Source organism: Leopardus geoffroyi, chromosome C3 (genome assembly GCF_018350155.1).
Source record: "Leopardus geoffroyi isolate Oge1 chromosome C3, O.geoffroyi_Oge1_pat1.0, whole genome shotgun sequence".
NCBI classification, from domain to species: Eukaryota; Metazoa; Chordata; class Mammalia; order Carnivora; family Felidae; genus Leopardus; species Leopardus geoffroyi.
Genome location: NC_059338.1, coordinates 86,578,825 through 86,598,573, shown reverse-complemented (window position 1 = coordinate 86,598,573; position 19,749 = coordinate 86,578,825). Strand labels below are relative to the sequence as shown.

At 33.6% G+C, this 19,749-nt stretch overlaps 1 protein-coding gene across 3 annotated transcripts in view; it reads right to left on the bottom strand.

Annotated features, from left to right (window-relative positions):
• Positions 1-316: 316 nt before the first annotated feature.
• The window catches only part of TMEM65 (transmembrane protein 65), a 53,316-nt gene continuing 33,883 nt past the window's right edge, over positions 317-19,749 (bottom strand). For 2 of the 3 annotated variants that reach the window (XM_045453739.1, XM_045453738.1), the window contains 6 exons: positions 17,119-17,163; positions 14,371-14,438; positions 13,012-13,066; positions 11,870-11,912; positions 9,911-10,016; positions 317-3,011 (listed from right to left, as the gene is read on the bottom strand). In XM_045453739.1, coding sequence (XP_045309695.1) covers positions 2,910-3,011; positions 9,911-10,016; positions 11,870-11,912; positions 13,012-13,066; positions 14,371-14,438; positions 17,119-17,163 — 419 coding nt within the window. In that variant the 3' untranslated portion in view covers positions 317-2,909. Of the gene's footprint in view, positions 3,012-9,910; positions 10,017-11,869; positions 11,913-13,011; positions 13,067-14,370; positions 14,439-17,118; positions 17,164-18,614; positions 18,711-19,749 lie in introns of all 3 variants that reach the window. The other variant, XM_045453737.1, reaches the window with a different exon arrangement.

Genomic DNA, 19,749 nt, shown 5'->3' with positions numbered 1-19,749 from the left:
ATATCTCTGCTGTCAAGACCCATCAGTGTGATCTATGCTGATCTCTCTAGTGCTATTTTTGACATCCTATTAAAGGTCAAATTGTCTCAATATGGGATCATTCTTCTCTCATAATCTGTAGTGGATCTCCAGTATGGACCTCAGTGAGGCAGTAAATAGTTCCATTTCACTGTGTCAGTGACACTGCTACAACCATGTAAAAAAAAAAAAAAATCTGCACTTATTAAACCTATTTTCTTTAGTGACAGATTAACCAGGGCCCTCCCTCAGAGATTAGGAAGAAAATCAAATTTCAAAATCAAAACCACATTCCAAATTTCTTAAAAGATATTTTTTGTTCAATTCCTTTGTAAAAACATTGGTCACCATTTAACATACAGTGGCAACAAAATGCACCCAATTTACATGCATCAACAGGTCAATAAATCGTAATACACAGACAACATGATTTTCAAACAAACAGTACTAAAGTAGCTCATGTTCCATTTAAGTACAGGTATGGTGCTTCCAACAAAGAAATAGCTAATATGAGAAATAAGATTCCAGTTTCAATCTCAAATAAGGTTATTTGTGACAAGTACCATGAAACAATGATTTTATGACGTCATTATCTTAAAGGGAACCATTTTCCAGAAGTCACGTTGTGCAAAGCACCAATACTCAGGTAGAGTAAGATCTTGAAAAGATGTGAACTTAAGTTAAGGACAAAGGGCTCCATTTTTTGAAAACTAATTATCTGAATGATTCGAATGTTTATTATGTCCATAAATTAAAAGATCTTTCAACATGAAGGCTATATATACTACATTTTGACACCTTAAATAATTCTGCAGACATTCAGCTAAGCTGAAAGCTTCTGTAGGACTACTTCCAAGAGCAAAGAGTGGAAACCAATAATTAAAAGCCCTTTCTATACTCACAGGCAAGGTTTCTGGATATGGGATTTAATTAATAAGAAGAAAATTTAAGCACCACAATAAAATACTTTTTAGAAAACAGAAAGGACTGGGAATATACAAGTTAGGAACAAAAGCACTTAAACGTTTACCCCCCACCCCCACCCCCCAAAAAAAAACTGTTTAAATAAGCACTTGAATCCTATCAGCTGAAGTAATAAATTCTTTTTGGTGTGTGTGTAGTACTAGGTGGAAAGTAAAACCACAATTCTGTTTAAGGAGTCAACTTCTGTAATTCTAATTTGATCAAATGAGACTGTTGTATTATTTGTACATAATAAGAATGTTATATATTTTTACATTATATGATTTATTTTCTTCTTTTCCCTCAAAACCTATGATTGAAGGATACCTTTAAATTATTTTGAAATTCACAGAGCATAATTTATGACAAACTGCTTTGTGGGAAAAAGCAGCCCCTCTGAAAATAAGAGGTCAAAGTAATCATGTGCAAATAAAACTTCAAAATAAGGTAGCTGTAAATACAGCCATCTTAGAAGTTTCCCTTCGTTTGTATCTATTTAGCAATATAAATAATTTCAGTGGCCCAAACAGTAATTTTAACTTCAGTTTTTCTCCTCCATGATGTGTTTACTCTTAAGAAGGAGGAGTAATTTTTTAGCATATGGTGTTACAGACCATATGCTAACAAACTTAAAGGTTCATAAAATTAAAATTTATGATTCATATATAGTTATACTATGTATGTCAGATATAGAAGGCTGAACATAAGTAATTTCAACCTAGAATATTATTTCAACATCACAAAAGAAGAAAAAAGACAAAAAACAAAGATTTCTCCTCGCGTAACTTTTGACTACTAGACTATTCATAGCAAAAAAAGGCAAAATATAAAATATGTAGTTTTTAGCTCAAAGTGAGTTATCCCAAAATAGAATTCACTAAATGAGACAAGACATCAGGATTATGAGTATGGGGTACTCAGATTCATTCAAATCAGATGAGGAGACACTTTGGGGGAAAAGAAATCCATCCCAAACAATATAATTTGTATCTCACTAACCCTCTAAACACCACAACTTTACCGCTTATACCATAAGCCTTCTCGACAGTTCCCATTTTCTTCTTCTCTAAAAAGATGTTCTAGCCTCTTAATTTCCAAGTGTCATGTCAAACCCCTTATTTTACCCTACTTCCATACTCCTCATTTATAAAAGACCTTAAAATAATCATTTTCTTCCCCTAAGGAGTTAGAAACCACGAGGTAATAATTCAAAATTGAGAAATTAAAGGTTAAAAAATCAACTGAAAATACACTTATTAACATTTGTGGTTTTATGTAGTAGGGACACCACATAATTACTCATTCTGATTAACCTCTTGAGACAGTGAGGTCAGAAAACTGAAATGAGTAACAGATACTTAAAACGCTTGAAGTGTCGTCTATCTTGAGTAGAATGAGTTAAAAAGGTGACTGAAATTATATGATTCTAAGTGTTTACTGTAAAACAGTACAAAATTGATGTTGCCAAATAGAGTAAAAAGAAAAACCTTTAACTTATATTAAATATCGTCCATAATTTGGAAAAAGTCTCAAGGCTGAATTGTAACTAGAGAACAACGGCCACAACAGAAGACCCTTTCATGCATGCACACACATGAAATAACAAATAGGCAAACCCCAACTGAGTACAGTACACCAACGACTAATACTTAAATGATATTTTGATATGTAAAGAAAAAGGTAAAATGTTGACTGCTACTGATGAAAAAGCATTTCAACAATTTACACAAGATGATACTAAACATTTTTTTTAAAAAGATGTCCTAAGAAAACCAAGCCACAATAAGTTAGTGTTTTCCATAATACATGCTGAATTATTTGATCCCGTATCTATACACTGTTATTGTCTTAATTCCTAAATGTTGTGACAGCATATTTAGTAATTGAGGTACATTAGTTTACATCTTTTTATAGATATTCTAAGAGAGTTAATTTTTCTTTTCCAGTTTTTCATCTTCTTCACCTCCTCCAAAGAAAAGCAAAGGAAACATTCCTAGAATGCAGCCAATAGTCACCCCAACAGCTTTGCCCTAAGGAAACAAAAGAAAACATTTTTTGAAAGTTATTTTATCCCTAAAAGAAGAATCCTTGCCTAAGTATCTATGATAAACAATTACTATGTATTATAAAATTCAACTGTAATTGCATTTCTTTTGACCACAATAACTTAAATATAAAAATAAGCAACATATGGGGCGCCTGGGTGACTCTGTCAGTTGAGTGTCTGACTTGATTTCAGCTCAGGTCATGATCTTGAGGTTCATAAGATCAAGCCCCACATCGGGCTCTGCGCTGACAGCTGGAGCCTGCTGGGGAATTCTCTCTTCCCCCCTCTCTCTCTGCCTGTCCCTCGCTTATGCTTTCTCTCAAAATAAATAAACATTTTTTAAAAAGTAAGCCACATATGACAAAGGAGGTAAGAATATACACAATGGGGAAAAGACGGTCTCATAAATGGTGCTGGGAAAGCTGGTCAGCTGCATGCAAAAGAAAGAAACTGGATCAACTTCTTAAACCATACACAAAAATAAACTCAAAATGGATTAAAGACCTAAGTGTAAGACCTGAAACCATAAAAATCCTAAAAGAAAACACAGGCAGAAATCTCTTGGACATCAGTCTCAGCAACATTTTTCTGGATCTGTCTCCTCAGACAAGAAAAAACAAACAGAAAAATATAAAATTAGAAACTACTTCAAACTAAGAAGATTTTACACAGCAAAAGAAACCATCAACAAATGGGAAAACAATCTACTGAATGGGAGAAAATATCTACAAATGATATAACCAATAAGGGGTTAATATTCAAAATATATAAAGAACTACAACCTAACACCAAAAAACCCAAAATGATTTAAAAATGGGCAAAGGACCCGGAATAGACAATTCTCCAAAGAAGACATACAGATGGCTGACACGTGAAAAGCTGCTCAATACTACTCAATCATCAGGGAAACGCAAATCAAAACCACAATGAGATATCATCTCACAACTGTCAGAATGGCTGAAATCAAAACCACCAGAAACAAGCGTTGATAAAGATGTGGAGAAAAAGGAACCCTCCTGTACTTCTGTAGGAATGCAAACTAGTGCAGCCACTCTGGAAAAAAGTATGGAGGTTCCTCGAAAAATTAAAAACAGAACTATCATATGATCCAGTAATCACACTACTAGGTATTTACCCAAAGAATGCAAAAACACTAATTTGAAAGAATATATGCACCCCTATGTTTAATGCAACATTATTTATAATAGCGAAACTATGGAAGCAGCCCAAGTGTCCACTGATAGATGAATGGATAAAGAAGATGTAGTATGTATATATGTATGTATGTGTGTGTGTGTGTATGTGTGTGTATCATTCAGCCATAAAAAGGATGAAATCTTGCTATTTGCAACAACATGGATGGAGCTAGAGAGTAAAATGCGAAGCAAAATGTCAGAGAAAGACAAATACCATATGATTTCACTCAGATGTGGAATATAAGAAACAAAACAAACAAACAAAGGGGGAAAAAAGAGACAAACCTTAAAATAGACTCTTAACTCTAGAGAACAAACAGATGGTTACCAGAGGGGAGGTGGGCGGGGGATGGGTGAAATAGGTGAAGGGGATTAAGAGTACACGCATCGTGATGATGAGCACGGAGTAATGTATAGAATTGTTGCATCACTACATTGTACACCTGAAACTAATATGGCACTGTCTGTTAATTACACTGAAAATTAAAAAACAAAATAAAACAATAAGTAACAAATATTGGTGAGGATGTGGAGACAAGGAACCCTTGTGCTCTGTCAGTGGGAATGTAAATTGGTGCAGCCACTATGGAAAACACAATGAAACTTCCTCAGAAAATTAAAAATAAAAACACCATGTGATCCACAATTCCACTGCTGGGTATTTATCCAAAGAAAATAAAAACATGAATTTGAAAACATATACCCACCTCTATGTTTAGTGCAGCATTATTTACAATGGCCAAGATACGGAAGTAACCTGAGTGTCCACTGATAGATGAATGGATAAAGAAGATGTAGCGTGTGTGTGTGTGTGTGTGTGTGTGTGTGTGTGTGTGTGTGTGTGAATGCATACACAAACATACCTACATGCATGTGGATACATATGTATACATACACGTATATGTGTACATGTATATGCATTTGTATACTAGCATATGTGTATGTACACATGTGCACAAATATACACAATGTAGTGTTACTCATAAAAAAGAATGAAATCTTGCCATTCGTGACAATGCAGATGGATCTAGAGGGTATTATGCTAAATGAAATAAGTCAGACAGAAAAAGACTAGTAACCTACAATTTCACTTACACATGGAATCTAAAAAGCAAAACAAAACAAAAAACAGAAATAGACTCATAAATACAGAACACAAAGTGGTGGTTGCCAGAGAGAAGGAGGTGGGGGGACAGGTGAAATAGGTAAAGGGCAATAAGAGGTACAGTTTCTAATGATAAAATAAATGATAAATGATAAAATAAATAAGTCATGAGGAAGCAAAGCACAGCACATAGTAAAAATATACAGCACATAGTAAGAACTATTATAGTAACTTTGTATAGTGACAAATGGTAACTATACTTCTTGTTTTGTAATATACATAATTGTTGAATCACTATGTTGTACACCTGAAATTAATATAATGTCGACTACACTTCAATTAAAAAATAATAAGCTACAAAAAGGTTCTAGAACAAATAATATTTGAAGTTCAATGCAACTAGGAAGTTTTTTTAAATGGCCACAAAATATCACCAAAGAAATATTCAAGTATAAAAACACTTTTTAGAAATCATACATATATTTTCTGAAAGAAAATCTGAAGATAGGAAGAAAATAGGGAAAAAAAACCCTCACCAAATACTCTCAATAGATTTGAATGTGCTCCTTTTTGTATATATTCCTTTTCCATATTTATCCCCATGTATACCTAATTATATGTAGGTCTAACCATTATGGAAACGTACCTTTGTGTTCTGCCCCACCCCTCAGCCACACATGTTATATGAGCTCTTTTCCAAACTGTTTCATAATCTTAATATAAAAACTTTTAAATTCCCCTAAACTGATAGCCCACAATCTGCTTAAAGCTCTCCTTACACCATTAAAAATCACTGCTATTTTTTCACCATTATAAGTGATATTACAATAAACATTTCTGTCTATAGTTCTTCCCTAATGGCTTATTTAAAATCAAACAGCATGAATACTTGTGCATATTCATAGGGTAATGAATGCCATGCTGTCTATTCCGGGCAAAATTGACTGCAAATTCATATATACCAGTTGAAATACAGTTGACACTTGAAAGACACTGGTTTGAACTGTATGGGTCTGTTTATATGGGGGTTTTTACAACACAGTACTGTAAACGCATTTTCTCTTCCTCATGATTTTCTTAGCAACATTTTTTTCTCAGCTTACATTATTGTAAGGATACAGTATATAATACACAAAATGTGTGTTAATTGACCATATATGTTACTGGGAAGGCCTCCAGTTAATAGTAAACTATTAGTAGTTACGTTTTTGGAAGTTGAAAGTTATACGTGGATTTTTAACTGCACAGGGAGTTGGGACCCTTAACCCCTGTGGTGGTGTTCAAGGATCAACTGTGTATGTATATACACACATCAATTTTTCTACAACCATACCCACATTATGAACATCTAAAATTTTTATTTTTGTAAATAATTTTTAAAATTTGCATTTCTACAATGACCATCAAGGTTAAATACTTTTCAATTAAGTTTCATTTCTTCATACAAACATTTATTTAGAATCTATTCTGTGCCAAATTCTGTGCTAGATACCAGTGAGACAAAGACTAATTAGATGCAGTCTGTCTCTCGTCTAGGAACTTCCAGTTAGTTATACACAGAAAAGCAAAGAAATAAATTAAGTTCTATCAAACATTACGGGTATATGATAGCTACCTAATCCAAAGTCTTGACTAAAATAAAACACATTTTGCCTATACAATGTCAATTTATCTATCAGACCCTACAGTTTTTCTAATAAATTTCAAGAGTAGCCACTAATGGTTTGACAACAGCTTGCATAAAAATTTTCAAGTCTATTATTTTTGGGTTTTGTTGGTGGGGGTAGTGATAGTGGTGGTGGTATGTCCATGTTTTGTATTAATAGATTTATCACTTTCATACCACCCCACTTAGAAAAGTATCGGTTCTACAGAGTTTTAATAAGCAGAAATTTTCTTCATTCCTGATGCTGAAAAAGTTAATCCTAGACCCTTATTTTGACCTTCAAGTTTGTATTCATTTATATTTATTTATATACACATAGAATATTTTATTTTAGATTCCTGACTTCCCCATATACATGAAGTGACCACGGCAACAGGCTCCATGTCCACTTTCCACCCATTTGTTAGAATGCCTGTTACAATATATTGTCTGTGGAACTCAAGCCTTTCCTCCCCATTCACTTTAGGATTGCCAGTTAATGAGTTCCAACCCAATCATCTCGATGGCGTGTAAAGTCAACAGGGCAGAGAGGGAGGAAAGAAGTGAGATATCCTTTTCTGGCTCCATGATTCAGGCAACATTTTTCCACTGAAAAATCAGTTAATGAGGCACCTGGGTGGCTCACTCGGTTGAGTCAGCTCAACCGTCAGCTCAGGTCATGATGTCCGCTCAGGTCATGATCTTGCAGTCTGTGAGTTTGAGCCCCATGTCAGGCCCTGTGCTGACAGCTCAGAGCCTGGAGTCTGCTTCGGATTCTGTGTCTCCCTCTTTCTCTTCCCCTCCCCTACTCGTGCTCTGTCTTTCTCTCTCAAATATAAATAAACATGAAAAGAAAAGAAAAGTTATCAGGGCTTATGATAGTCTAGGCCCTATAATTAACTACACTGGAACTAACCCAAGAACTTGAGTACATCTGTAATATGGTTCTGCAAGAAAATATTTTCTGAGTTTCAAACAGCCAAATCATAAATGAGGTTTTAAAATACAACCTGTATCAACAGGAACCTGCATGTGTATTTGCATATATTGTATTATGGGTAAATTTCAGAGTTAGCTTATGTCATGAATAAATTACTGATCACTAACTTAAATTACTTCAGGCTGTTTGTTAACCAAATGTTATGTTACAGAGTAGATTTGACCCTAACAGAAAATAAGCAGAGTCAACAACTAAGGGACAGAATCACCTCATATACTGGTGGAAGATTTAGCAAAATATACAAACACACAAAATGTATTTATAAATGCTAGTTTAATAACTAAGGTGCTTTTATAATAGAAGAGGGGAATGGACCTGCTTGTAATACAGAAAGAAAACAGAATTACCAATTATGTGAGAAGAAATCCCAGGAAAATAATCTTCTTTTGATCCCAACTGTACTGCTAAAATGTTAAGCCAAGCTGCTAGAATGTTAGAATATCCTGATTCCTAAATAATGCTGGCCGACATTAGCCAGCTAGTCTCACTTCCATTTATTTACGAATTGCAGAATATAGACACACACATGATTTTTTTACAGAAATAGGTCTAAGGAGGAGGTTGAGATATGCATTTCTAACAAGTTTCCAGGTAACGTTGATCCTGTTGGCCCTGGCATCACACCTGGGGGGAACCAGTGCCCTGTCTAATCTCACTTTCCCCCATGGTTTTAACTATCACCTTTTCAGTGTGGCCTACAGTAACCCTCCTATCTAATCCTGCAATCTGTCTCCATCTCAGCACTCCCAACCTCTTAATCCTGCTCTGCTTTTTTTCTTTAATTCCTGTAACATTTGCAAACTTCTAACACATTAAACATTTTATTTGTCAGATTGTTTTAATTGTCTTCTTTCCACTGCTAGAATGTAAGATCTACCAGAAAAAAAGATCTTGTTTTGTTAACCAATATATTCAAAACTCCTACATATGTACTGGACATATAGTAGGTAAACAATAAATATTTGTTGAATAAATGACTGATAATACTCATCATCTCTAATTCAGATCTCTCCAACTCTTCACTTTTAATCTAAATGCCTACTCAGTATTACCACTTCAATGTCCTGTTAGTCTCAAATTCAACTTATTGAAAACAGAACTCAATACCTTCCCTTACTAACTTGTTCTTCCTCCTTTTCTTCTTGACTTAATTAGTAGCATTGTGATCCATCCAGTTTCCTTCCTATTTAAAATTCTTCACTAGTACTCCATCAGCTAGGTATGAGATTCAAGCTCCTCAGCATAGCTTATACAATGTCTTTCCTGTCTGATCCATTTTACTTCTCCAATACTGTTTTTCTACTGCTGCTTCTATCCTCAACTACTACCTATTATAGTCCAGCAATGCCTAATTTCTTACTTTCTCTGAACATACCCTGTTTTTATCATGCCTTTCTACTTGCTAGTCAATGTATTTGGAATTCTCTAATGTCTCATCAATAATTCAAAAATCAGCTTAGATCCAATAATTTCCAAGAAATATTCCCACCAAAAGAAATTCCTCCCCACAAAATATTCTTACTTAATGCTATTTCTAGTGCATAATTCTATAATTGCATATGTCACACCAAATTATAGTTTGTTTACATGTTACACCTAAACAATTCGTAAAAATAACTAGTTTATATTCATTTTATATCCTTCAGTTGCTAGCACATGACAGATATTCCTTAACATTACCTGAATCATATAAAGAATACTTCAAAAGTCAGTTACACTATAAAAAATAAAGAGTCAATACAAAATTACCGTTCTCTGAAAACTGCCAAGGCTTACACAATTTGTGTTAAAAACTCCACTCAAAACAAGCAAACAAAAAAAAACAGAAAAACTCCCCTCAAATAAATTTGGTCTCAAATTTCTCAGAGGACTGAACTATCCAGTGTCTTGGTCTGGCTACCTGAATTCATGATCATAAACCATATGAAGTACTTACAAAATGTGTACTAACACGTGTTTGCCACATGTCCACTTGTTTTGGTGTAAGATCAGGAATTGACAAGCCTAATCTGGAAGCCAAAGCTTCAACGTAGCCTGCAAGTCTTTAAAAAAACAGAAGGACAGAATATGAGTTTTTAAAGAGACACACAAATGTCCTCAAGATAATGAACTAGTTACTACAAAAGGAAACAAGATAATTTCACACCTGTAACTGGCACTCCAGAAATGGTGTAAATGTTTTTTACAACTTCCATTTTTATTGTGCATAAATATATCCAACTTAAAAATATTTAGTATTAATATATTCGATACACAGGTAAACACGTTGCCTTAGAGCAATTATTCTCCACAATTACTTTAAAAAAACCAATTCAAAGTATATAAAAAATTTTTGCAACAATTAACAGTTATGCGCTTATTCCAAATTCAAAGCAAAGCACTTTAACATATGATATAAATTAATAACTGTCACCAGAAAGCAAAAATTTCCAAAATTTATCAGATTAATATACTAAGATTGATATACTTGAATTTTCAAGGCCATCTCAAGTATTTATCAGATACAAACTTACTTTATGAACTGTAATAAAAAAAGAATTGCCAACTCATCTATGCATACATCAATTATAAGATGGATCCCAAGAGCAGATATATTAAGTTCTAAAAAAAACTTAATCTGTATATCTAAGAATCAATAAAATGTAGTATCTGTTATTTGATGATATTTTTTAAAGGCAGAGGAGAAATAGTTCTTAAATATAAAGACTCCCAACAAAATCTTTATCTCTAATCAAAAAGAACTGTTTCATGATGCAATCTAAAATTAAACGGCTTTAAATTCTATTAGATCATTTGGTTGTATTAATTATAAAAAGCTATCACAGTAGCTATAATATTACCATTTTTAACATTAATGTTGGAAATGGAGAAGTGGAACGTGTAAGGGGTGATATCATTATAAATTAATGTCACAAATCCCAGGGATATAAAATTTCTGCCTTGGCCCAGAAGCAAAGAAACTTTGTGTTTAACAGTAGCTTTGGCCCCAAACTCCAGTACAGAAGTCTAATAGACAGGGTCAGATCACTTATGAAGCTGCCTTTTCCGAGATTATAGGGCTAGGTAGACTACCACTAGATCCAAATCCAAATCTCAAAACTGACCACTCTAACACATGAAGAAAGGAAGAAATAGAGCCAAAGACTGGGCAAAAGAGAGTATCTTTATCACAGTAGTTAATGTCACCTTAGTCTAATTTATAATTTCCAGGCTTCCTCAAGCTCAAGAGGAAGCCCAGTCCACGTGTTGCTCAGAAGAGAGAATGTAAAGAGAGAAAGGGGAAAAGCTGGCCTTTTCTAAGTAGACATCCTCACTTTTTTTCATCATTCCTGCCACATGAAATAAAGGGAGCGAAAACTGGCCAAACCCTGTAATGCTCTGGCCATTCCCACATATGCTCCAGCCATTATGCCTTTTGAAAGTTCCTCTCTCCGGAAAACATGCCCAGTCAGTATCCTCACATTTGAGCCGTATCTTTTATCTTTGGGCTTAGTGGGAGAAGGGTGGGGTGAAATAATGATGGGGATTCTTGCTATTAATCCTGCCTCAGCTTGGAAATGTCTATAAAAGACATATAAATACCTCAGTAAATGAAAATTAAACTCTGCTTACATTGTGGTCATCTTAGAAAACTTTTTTGCATGTATCAGTCTCTTGAAAGGATTTTAAACACAAATTCCAGGTCCCTAATTCTGAAGTGCAACCCAGGCATTCATATTTGATGTACACCAAAGATTTAGCACCACTCATTTAGAAAAAATAAATTTAAAACGTCAGTTTGAAAACACACCCAATAAATATCCCATTTCTTAATTCTTCTCAATTAAAGAATGGAGAAGAGAAAGAGAGCAAGGTCAGTACACACATGCACAAATGAATGAATAAATGGACCTACCCGAGTCCAGCTAAATCTGACACAAGATTTCCCAAAGCAGCAGCTAAAAAATTGAGAAGTGGATAAGTGAATTGTTATCTGGAAATCAGAAAAATCCTTATAATACATCACTGTCTCATCAATAAAGCACTGATCTGGAAGAGTTATCACAGCTTCTGAAACCACAACAACTATATCCAAAGTAACTCACTGGGTAGCTCTGAGTCAAGATTTCAAAATAGAACACAAGTCTTTCGAGATTACAGTGCTGTACTTCCATCAAGTAGTGGGTTTTTTTCTGTTGTGGCAGCCAGTTTCCATTCTGGTGTCAATACCCATACAATATTTCGTAGTTTTATCTTTCATTATATTTAAGGAAATTTGGATATTTGGAAGTTAGAGTAAAAGTTTTATGCATAGGTCTGAAATTCAAGAAAATCATATAGAGAAGAAATGTCTCTTTTATTAACTCATCTACTTCATACTTTTCTACATAATAAACACACCACTGAACCATTCCCAAATTTCACCATCATAAAAAATAGAGTAGTAACTGGGGGAAAGAAGGTAATAGAACCAAATTAGATTTTTAAACTTGTATTTCCTTCTTTGATTTTTCTACCCTTAAAAATAAATAACAGTAGAAATAAGGGTAAAAAGGTTTTAGGATAACACTGAATTAAGAGAAAAACTTATTGGGGCACCTGGGTGGCTCAACTGGTTAGGTGGGAGACATGATTTCAGCTCAGGTCATGATCTCAGAGTTCGTGAGATCGAGACCCACATCAGGCTCTGTGTTCACAGCTTAGAGCCTGCTTTGGATCCTCTGTCTCCTTCTCTGCCCCTCCCCCACTCGTGCTCACTCACTCTTTCAAAAATTAAAAAACATTTTTCAAAAAATTTTTAAAAAAGAGAAAAACTTATTTTAACATAGTCAGTACAGCACTATTACCCATTAGCTAACATAAAGTACCTAAAATTTCTCAGGAGAAGTGCAACATATACAAAATTAAGAATCAGAAGAATAGGATTAAGGAGATAAACTATTAGACATCTCAGTGAGTAAACTTATTCAGATTAAGTATCTTCTTCTAAACCTAACCTACTGAAATGTTTTATAAATATACAGACAATGGAATAATAACATTAACATTATTAAATACCTGCCATAGTTGAAATTCCCAAAATAATTCCAATAGACATCTCAATATGGGTGCCCTGAAAAATGATTACGAAGAAATTAATCTTAAACATTAATGAAGTGGCTACAAAAAATAGCAAAGTAGTAATAAAAAGTTAAAATAGTTAAACATGTTATTGCAACAAAATTATATACATAAAATATGCAAAAATATTCACATATAATATAGTAATGCACTTAACTATTAAATATATGCATTCACACAAAAATAACATCGATATAATTTTATTCATTAAAATTAGGCTTTCATAGAAATAAACAATAGCAACAAATAGAATTATAATATAAAGAGCAATATAATCCATAATTAAAGATCTAGAATTTATATTTTCCAACCACAAAGAAAGATGCTTTAAACCTCTTGGAATACAGGGGCATCTGGGTGGCACAGTTGGTTTAACATCCAACTCTTGATTTCAGGTCAGGTCATGATCTCACGGTTTTTGAGTTCAAGTCCCACATTGAGCTCTGCGCTGACAGCATGAAGCCTGCTTGGAATTCTCTCTCTCACTCTCTCTCTGCCCCTCCCCCATGTGTGTGCACGCGTGCATGCTCTCTCTCTCTCTCTCTCTCAAAATATAAATAAACAAACAAACCTACCTCTTGGAACACAAAGAAGACCAACTCACCTAATTTTAAATTCTGAATGATACATTTATATAGATATCATTGTTATTTAGTCTATCAAAAACAGAGTAAAAAACTAGTTTCTAGGCAACCAAGAGATCACAGACTTCAAAAATTACCTTTATAACCACTTTGTTCTTTAACCATTCAGTAGTGAGACTATATATGGTTCATTATAAGCAACAACAGCTTCTTGTACAATAGATAGAGCTGCAGCAAAACAAAAGGCTCTAGCTCTACTGCATTTGCACTGAATTTATTGAGAGTTTCAGACGTTCCACATCCATCCCATTCTGAAGACAAGAAGGACTCATATTTTTACTTCCATTTTAAACAGAAGAAACTGAAATGAAAAAGATTAAACTATTCTAATGGGTTATTACATAGAATAAAGAAGAAATCCTATGGTCTATTGTGCTAATTCCATTCTAATACTTGGGCAATGCTGCCATAAGTAGACTTAGGTTTCCTCCTGAATACTGATGCTTGAAAATTTCTAAATAATTTTTTTAATGTTTATTTATATTTTAGAGAGAGAGAGAGAGAGAGACCACAAGCAGTGGAGGGGGAGATGGAGAGGGAGACACAGAATCCGAAGTAGGCTCCAGGCTCCAAGCTGTGGCACAGAGTCCCGACTCAGGGCTCAAACTCATGAGCTGAACTCAAAACAGAAGGGGTGAAAGAAAGAACTTACTGCAACAATCATAATTGCATTATCCAAAAAGCCAAACCCTATGAAAGGTATCGCATTGTGGATGAATACTGAAAAACACCAAAAAGAGAAAATATATGTTAAGATTTCTATAACTTAAAATGATAAAAACAGACCATATGACTAAAGTCTCCTAAATAGATCTGATAACCTTTGAAATTTGCTTTTCATTCCCCACAGCCAAAAGATTCTGCTCCTGCAGTAAGTTCAACTACTTCGTAGAAGCTATACTAGGGAAAAACACCAAAATTAAAAACGCTGTTACATGTAAAAATAATTGTGTTAGACTTCTGGGTTGTTTTCTTACTAGCTACAAAGTACATACAGTTACTGGCGGAACAAATAAGTAAATATATATTACGAGTACCATGTTTTACCTATTTAATTGCTATGAATATCAATCTACTTCTTATATTGTAAAGACTGATATCATAAAATTAAGCTCCATATTAGAAATAATAAAAAATACCCTGAATCAAATTTCATGGAAACCATATGGTCGCTTTTACTCACTAAACAGTTTTTTGGACAAATATGATAAAAATGTTACTACCTCATCTATATTAGCCATCTATATCCAGTCTTTTCCCCCCTCACATCATCAGTATCCCTGAAAGCTTTCACAAACTATAAACAAACTATTTGATTTAAATCAAAATGTAATTTGATCTCTTCCTAACAAAAGCATACCTTACCTTATCTATCTAACATATAATCTGAAAGACCTGACATAATAGAAGTGTAACTAGGAAGAACTAATACCTATATATTTTTTATACATTCAGCCTCATTTTTTTTTTCATATTTGCATCTTCAGCATGTTGCAGAATGCCTAGTGCATAGCAGATACTCAATGAACATTAGTTAGTTAAGTTGAGGACCACTAACCTGGAAAGGAAGAGAATTCCATATTAAGAGAATTGAAGGCAAACTGTGAAATAGATTAAAAGCTGGAATAGTTAAAAGATTTTATTCTAATTCATCTATAAAATTGCCAAGATATAGTCAACATCAATTTAACTAAGGACTTTTTTAGATAAACATCAAAACTGTGAATTTTATACCATATCCAAAAAATAGTCCCTTAAAACAATTGGTGGTATGTGTTCAGTGACTTTAGAGTGTTTTTCTTCTTTTAATGTAGTTAAGTCCACAGAAAGTATAATTAAAATATAATTCAGAAGTTATGAAAGTTTGATATTGCTACACCAGTTCTGCAGTGGTACAGTTCTGCACCACCCCAGGGAAGGCTAATAAGCAGTGAACAGAACAAAACAAAAAATGCCTCTACCCAAAACAACTATCGAATACTAACATCACAAGAAAAGGGTGTATATACATCCCAGATCATTTCAGATTTCTTTTTGCTATCAAGTAAGAAAGTTCAAGATAAAAAGCAGCATTTTTTAATTACAAGGAATATTATTTTAAAAGTTATTAAAGATGATAAAAATCAAATAGTGTATTAATGAAATGGGATTCTTCAATTAAGGAGTCTAACCTTAGCTCTTTGACTTTTTGCCTAAGTCTAGTTACTTAACTACTAGACATCCAAACTTCTGTAATAAGCAACTCTGAAATATAAAATATATCATGTTTTTATGCTTAGACCTAAATAAATGTGTCCTATATATTAAAATTTACTTTCAACACAAAGGAAAAAATACAATTTTCATGTTGTTAAGTAAACATGTACTGGCCACTCCACTGGGCATGAGATACAAAGATAAATAAGATTTGGTTACCAGCCTTCAAAAAGTTTGGGTATGGTAACACACCATACAAACGGCACCATTCAATATGACAAAAAAACTGGTAACAGTATTATACGGTGCTTGGATACAAACTGCATGAACCTAGGCTAGGAGAATCACAAAAAATTACCTGGGGGAAAAAAGTCTTAAAGAATTCTTAAATGTTTTGGTATTTGGGAAAAGTTACTTATTTCTAATATAAATTGTATTCTACCTCTGAGAGAAAAAAGAACTGGCTATTAATTTTTAAAAGTTATGTAAGTTTACTCTCCAGTATGTAATGATCTCCTATTAATTTGTGATTTCTTCAACTTCCTTTGGAAAATACTATTCTATAACAGCAAATCACATCTAATATTTAGCTTACACTTACAATCTACTCAAATTTACTGCACCATTAAAACATTCTCTTCTTTCATTGTCTCTATAATAAGACCCCAAACTGTTTTACATTATGTCAGTGTTAGCCTTGACTATTTAATTCCTATCATAACAGTAAAGAAAGCACACCAGCACCACTTATAAGCTTCTTCTTCGTGGCAGTGTTAAACGAACTTAACTTTCTTCATCATTACAAACAGCACGCCGTAAGTATTTTCTCCACCAGAGAACAGTTCTACCCAGCCCTGAGCTCAGACTTTCAAGTTCTGAAATTACCCAACTTAAATCCAAACTAAAGTAAACATATCCTTTTTACTGGGAATCAAGGAAACCTTACCATAAGTATAATTTTATTTCTACATGGTAACTACAGTTTAACAAAGTTAGATACTGTTACAAATGTCGAAATTCCCTAACATTGTAATATGTCTTAAACCAAGTTTATAAACTTTTTGTTTCAGCATGATAAATAAGATAATCTACTCTCTCTGGAAAAATTAAATTTACTGACTCTTCTATACTATCAGTGAATGATACAGTTATTTCAAGTCTAAAAGACAGATGCGCAAATATTTAACAATTATAGAACCATTACCATATCTCAGCTGTCCTGGTGTGGGTGGTGGTGCTTCCAATTTTTCTAAAGGGGAAAAAAAGGGTTTAGGTCAAGAATTAGGTACCATAGCATGAGTTCTTTTTTATTACAGTGAAGAAAATACCAGCAGATTTACAAAGTGGGAGAATATCAAAGTTTATTCATACATTTTTGTAGGATAACAAACCAAAGTTATCCATACAGAAAATAATACTTGGTATGGATTACATCACAAGGCTAGAAAACAAAACTGAACTTTAGTTACGAGTCTACCATGGACCCTATGGCCTTGGGTAATCATTAGCTTTTCATTTTTCTTTTTTTTTTTAAATCTTTACATCTATATAATGGGCCTGATTAGTTACAGTAAAAACAAAACAAACAAACAAACAAAAAAACCCACCAAAAACACAAAAAACAAAAACCTTTGAAATACAGTTACCCTTCTTTAAGATGGCAATGATAGATGTCTTAAGATATATACAAACAAACATTGATAGCAGAAAAAAGAATATTCAAATAGACCTAGATATCCTTTAAAAAACAGAAAATATTATTTTTAAAGCAATGTATTTCAACAATGACTTCACCGGATTGTGTTCTGTTCCTTAATCTCCCTTGATAATATAACGAAATATTTTGAGTTTTGGAACCTATACTATCGGATAATATAGAATATTCTACACAATAAAAAGTAGAGTGCTAGTCAAAATCACAAGTAACAATAAACTGTTTATAATATATATCATAATAAACACACCAAATTTTCCCAAAGTAATATCTTTAACTGCCATCATTAAATCTAAAAACTAACAATTATTATAAAGAAACAACATACCTCATCTCATAACAATAACCATCTCACCATTTGTGTAAGTACAAGAGTAAGCTCTGGTAAAATGGCAGAGAAATGTACTTTACCCTCCTCCTCCAGTCCAAAAAAATTAACACCCACACCATGGATCACACTGCTGTAAAGGTTTAGTACAACCAGACTGTCCAAGGAAACACATTACAAACTGGATATATATTTTCTAAAATTTTTATTTATACTCTGTGACAACATAAGAAGTGAAGAATTTAGTTTTAGAAAAAGTAAAAAGCAAATGTATCTCCATTGATAAACTATGTAAAAAAGTATTGTCCATATTTGTGAATGGTATTTTACTAAAAGCGCATACAGTACCAAAATGGTTTTACAATAAGTATGCTAAAACCTTGAGTTTAATCAATGATCATATTATCCAGACAGTTCTAAGAATGCAAGTTTAAGTTTTGTTTTCCCCTTTTTAGAAGAGTTATGAAATGAAGATATACTAATCTTTGCAGAATTTCCCATCTGATTAAAGTATATTCGCTGTCTGTTGACTAACACCATTACCTCAAGATCTATTTTGAAAGCATGCAAATGGTTTTCCAAATTTTAACAAGGAACATAGGTTACTACGTACTCCAGAGTTTTCTGCTGAAGTAAACATGCAAAAGTGGTTACATACCAGAACTATTTGCTAGATGCATTACTCTCATCATCACTACAGTTCTGACACTGTGAGGAGAAGTCCTTGTCAGTTGACTGGAACATCTTGAAATACCTAAAAATTCAACAAGCAGGACTTTCCCAATAGAATGAGAGTACACAGAGTCCTTGCTTTTACTTCTTCAAATTCCCTACATCTTCATATTGAGCAAAATATTTAAAATATTTTACAACTCCTAAGAAGAAAGGGTAAGAGGTAGGCAAATGTATAATGTGCAGCAAAGAGCAAACAATCAAATAATATAATCAATATTCCTCATCTCTCTTTCCTATTACACATACGGATTAAAAAATTAAAACTAATGAAAAAATAACTTTTTTAAAGACTGAGAAAGAGAAAGAAATATAAAGTAAAGGAGACAGAGCAGGAAGGAAAACCACTGGCACAGAGATTAAAGTAAAATCAAAGCAGAGACTTTGCCTCCTGCTTCACAAAGAACCTAATAAGCAGCAAGAGGAAACATGAAAGGAACATTTCCTAGAAAGTGGAAATTTTATTGGAAAGTATCTGTCAAAAGTGTTTTAAGCCATAAGTTGATCATTTTGAGGACTTTGACGCTGTTTATTACCTTATTATGTTAACTAAATCAAAATTATATATATCAGAAGTGAAAAACATTAGAGGTTCAATGCACAACAGAACTCAATCTTGGAAGTAAGCCCACGCAATCTTACACAGGTTTAAACTGTACTGGCTGTGGGGCGCCTGGGTGGCTCAGTCGGTTAAGCACCCACCTCTTCATCTCCACTCAGGTCATGATCTCACGGTTCCTGGGATCCAGCCCCACATTGGGTTCTGTGCTGACAGTGCGAAGCCTGCTTGGGATTCTCTCCCTCTCCTTCTCTCTCTACCCCTCTCCCACCCTCTGTCTCTTGAAACAAACTTAAAAAAAAAAAAAAAACACCAAAAAACTGTAGTCGCTGCTAACATAACCTCCCTCAAAACAGTCACAATAAACCCCAGAAGCTTTTTATTTCCCTACATATGTATCTTAACCTTAAGAATTATCTTTTTTTATTAAAAAAATTTTGTTTTTTATTTTTGACAGAGACGGAGACAGAATACGAGTGAGTTAGGGGCAGAGAGAGGGATA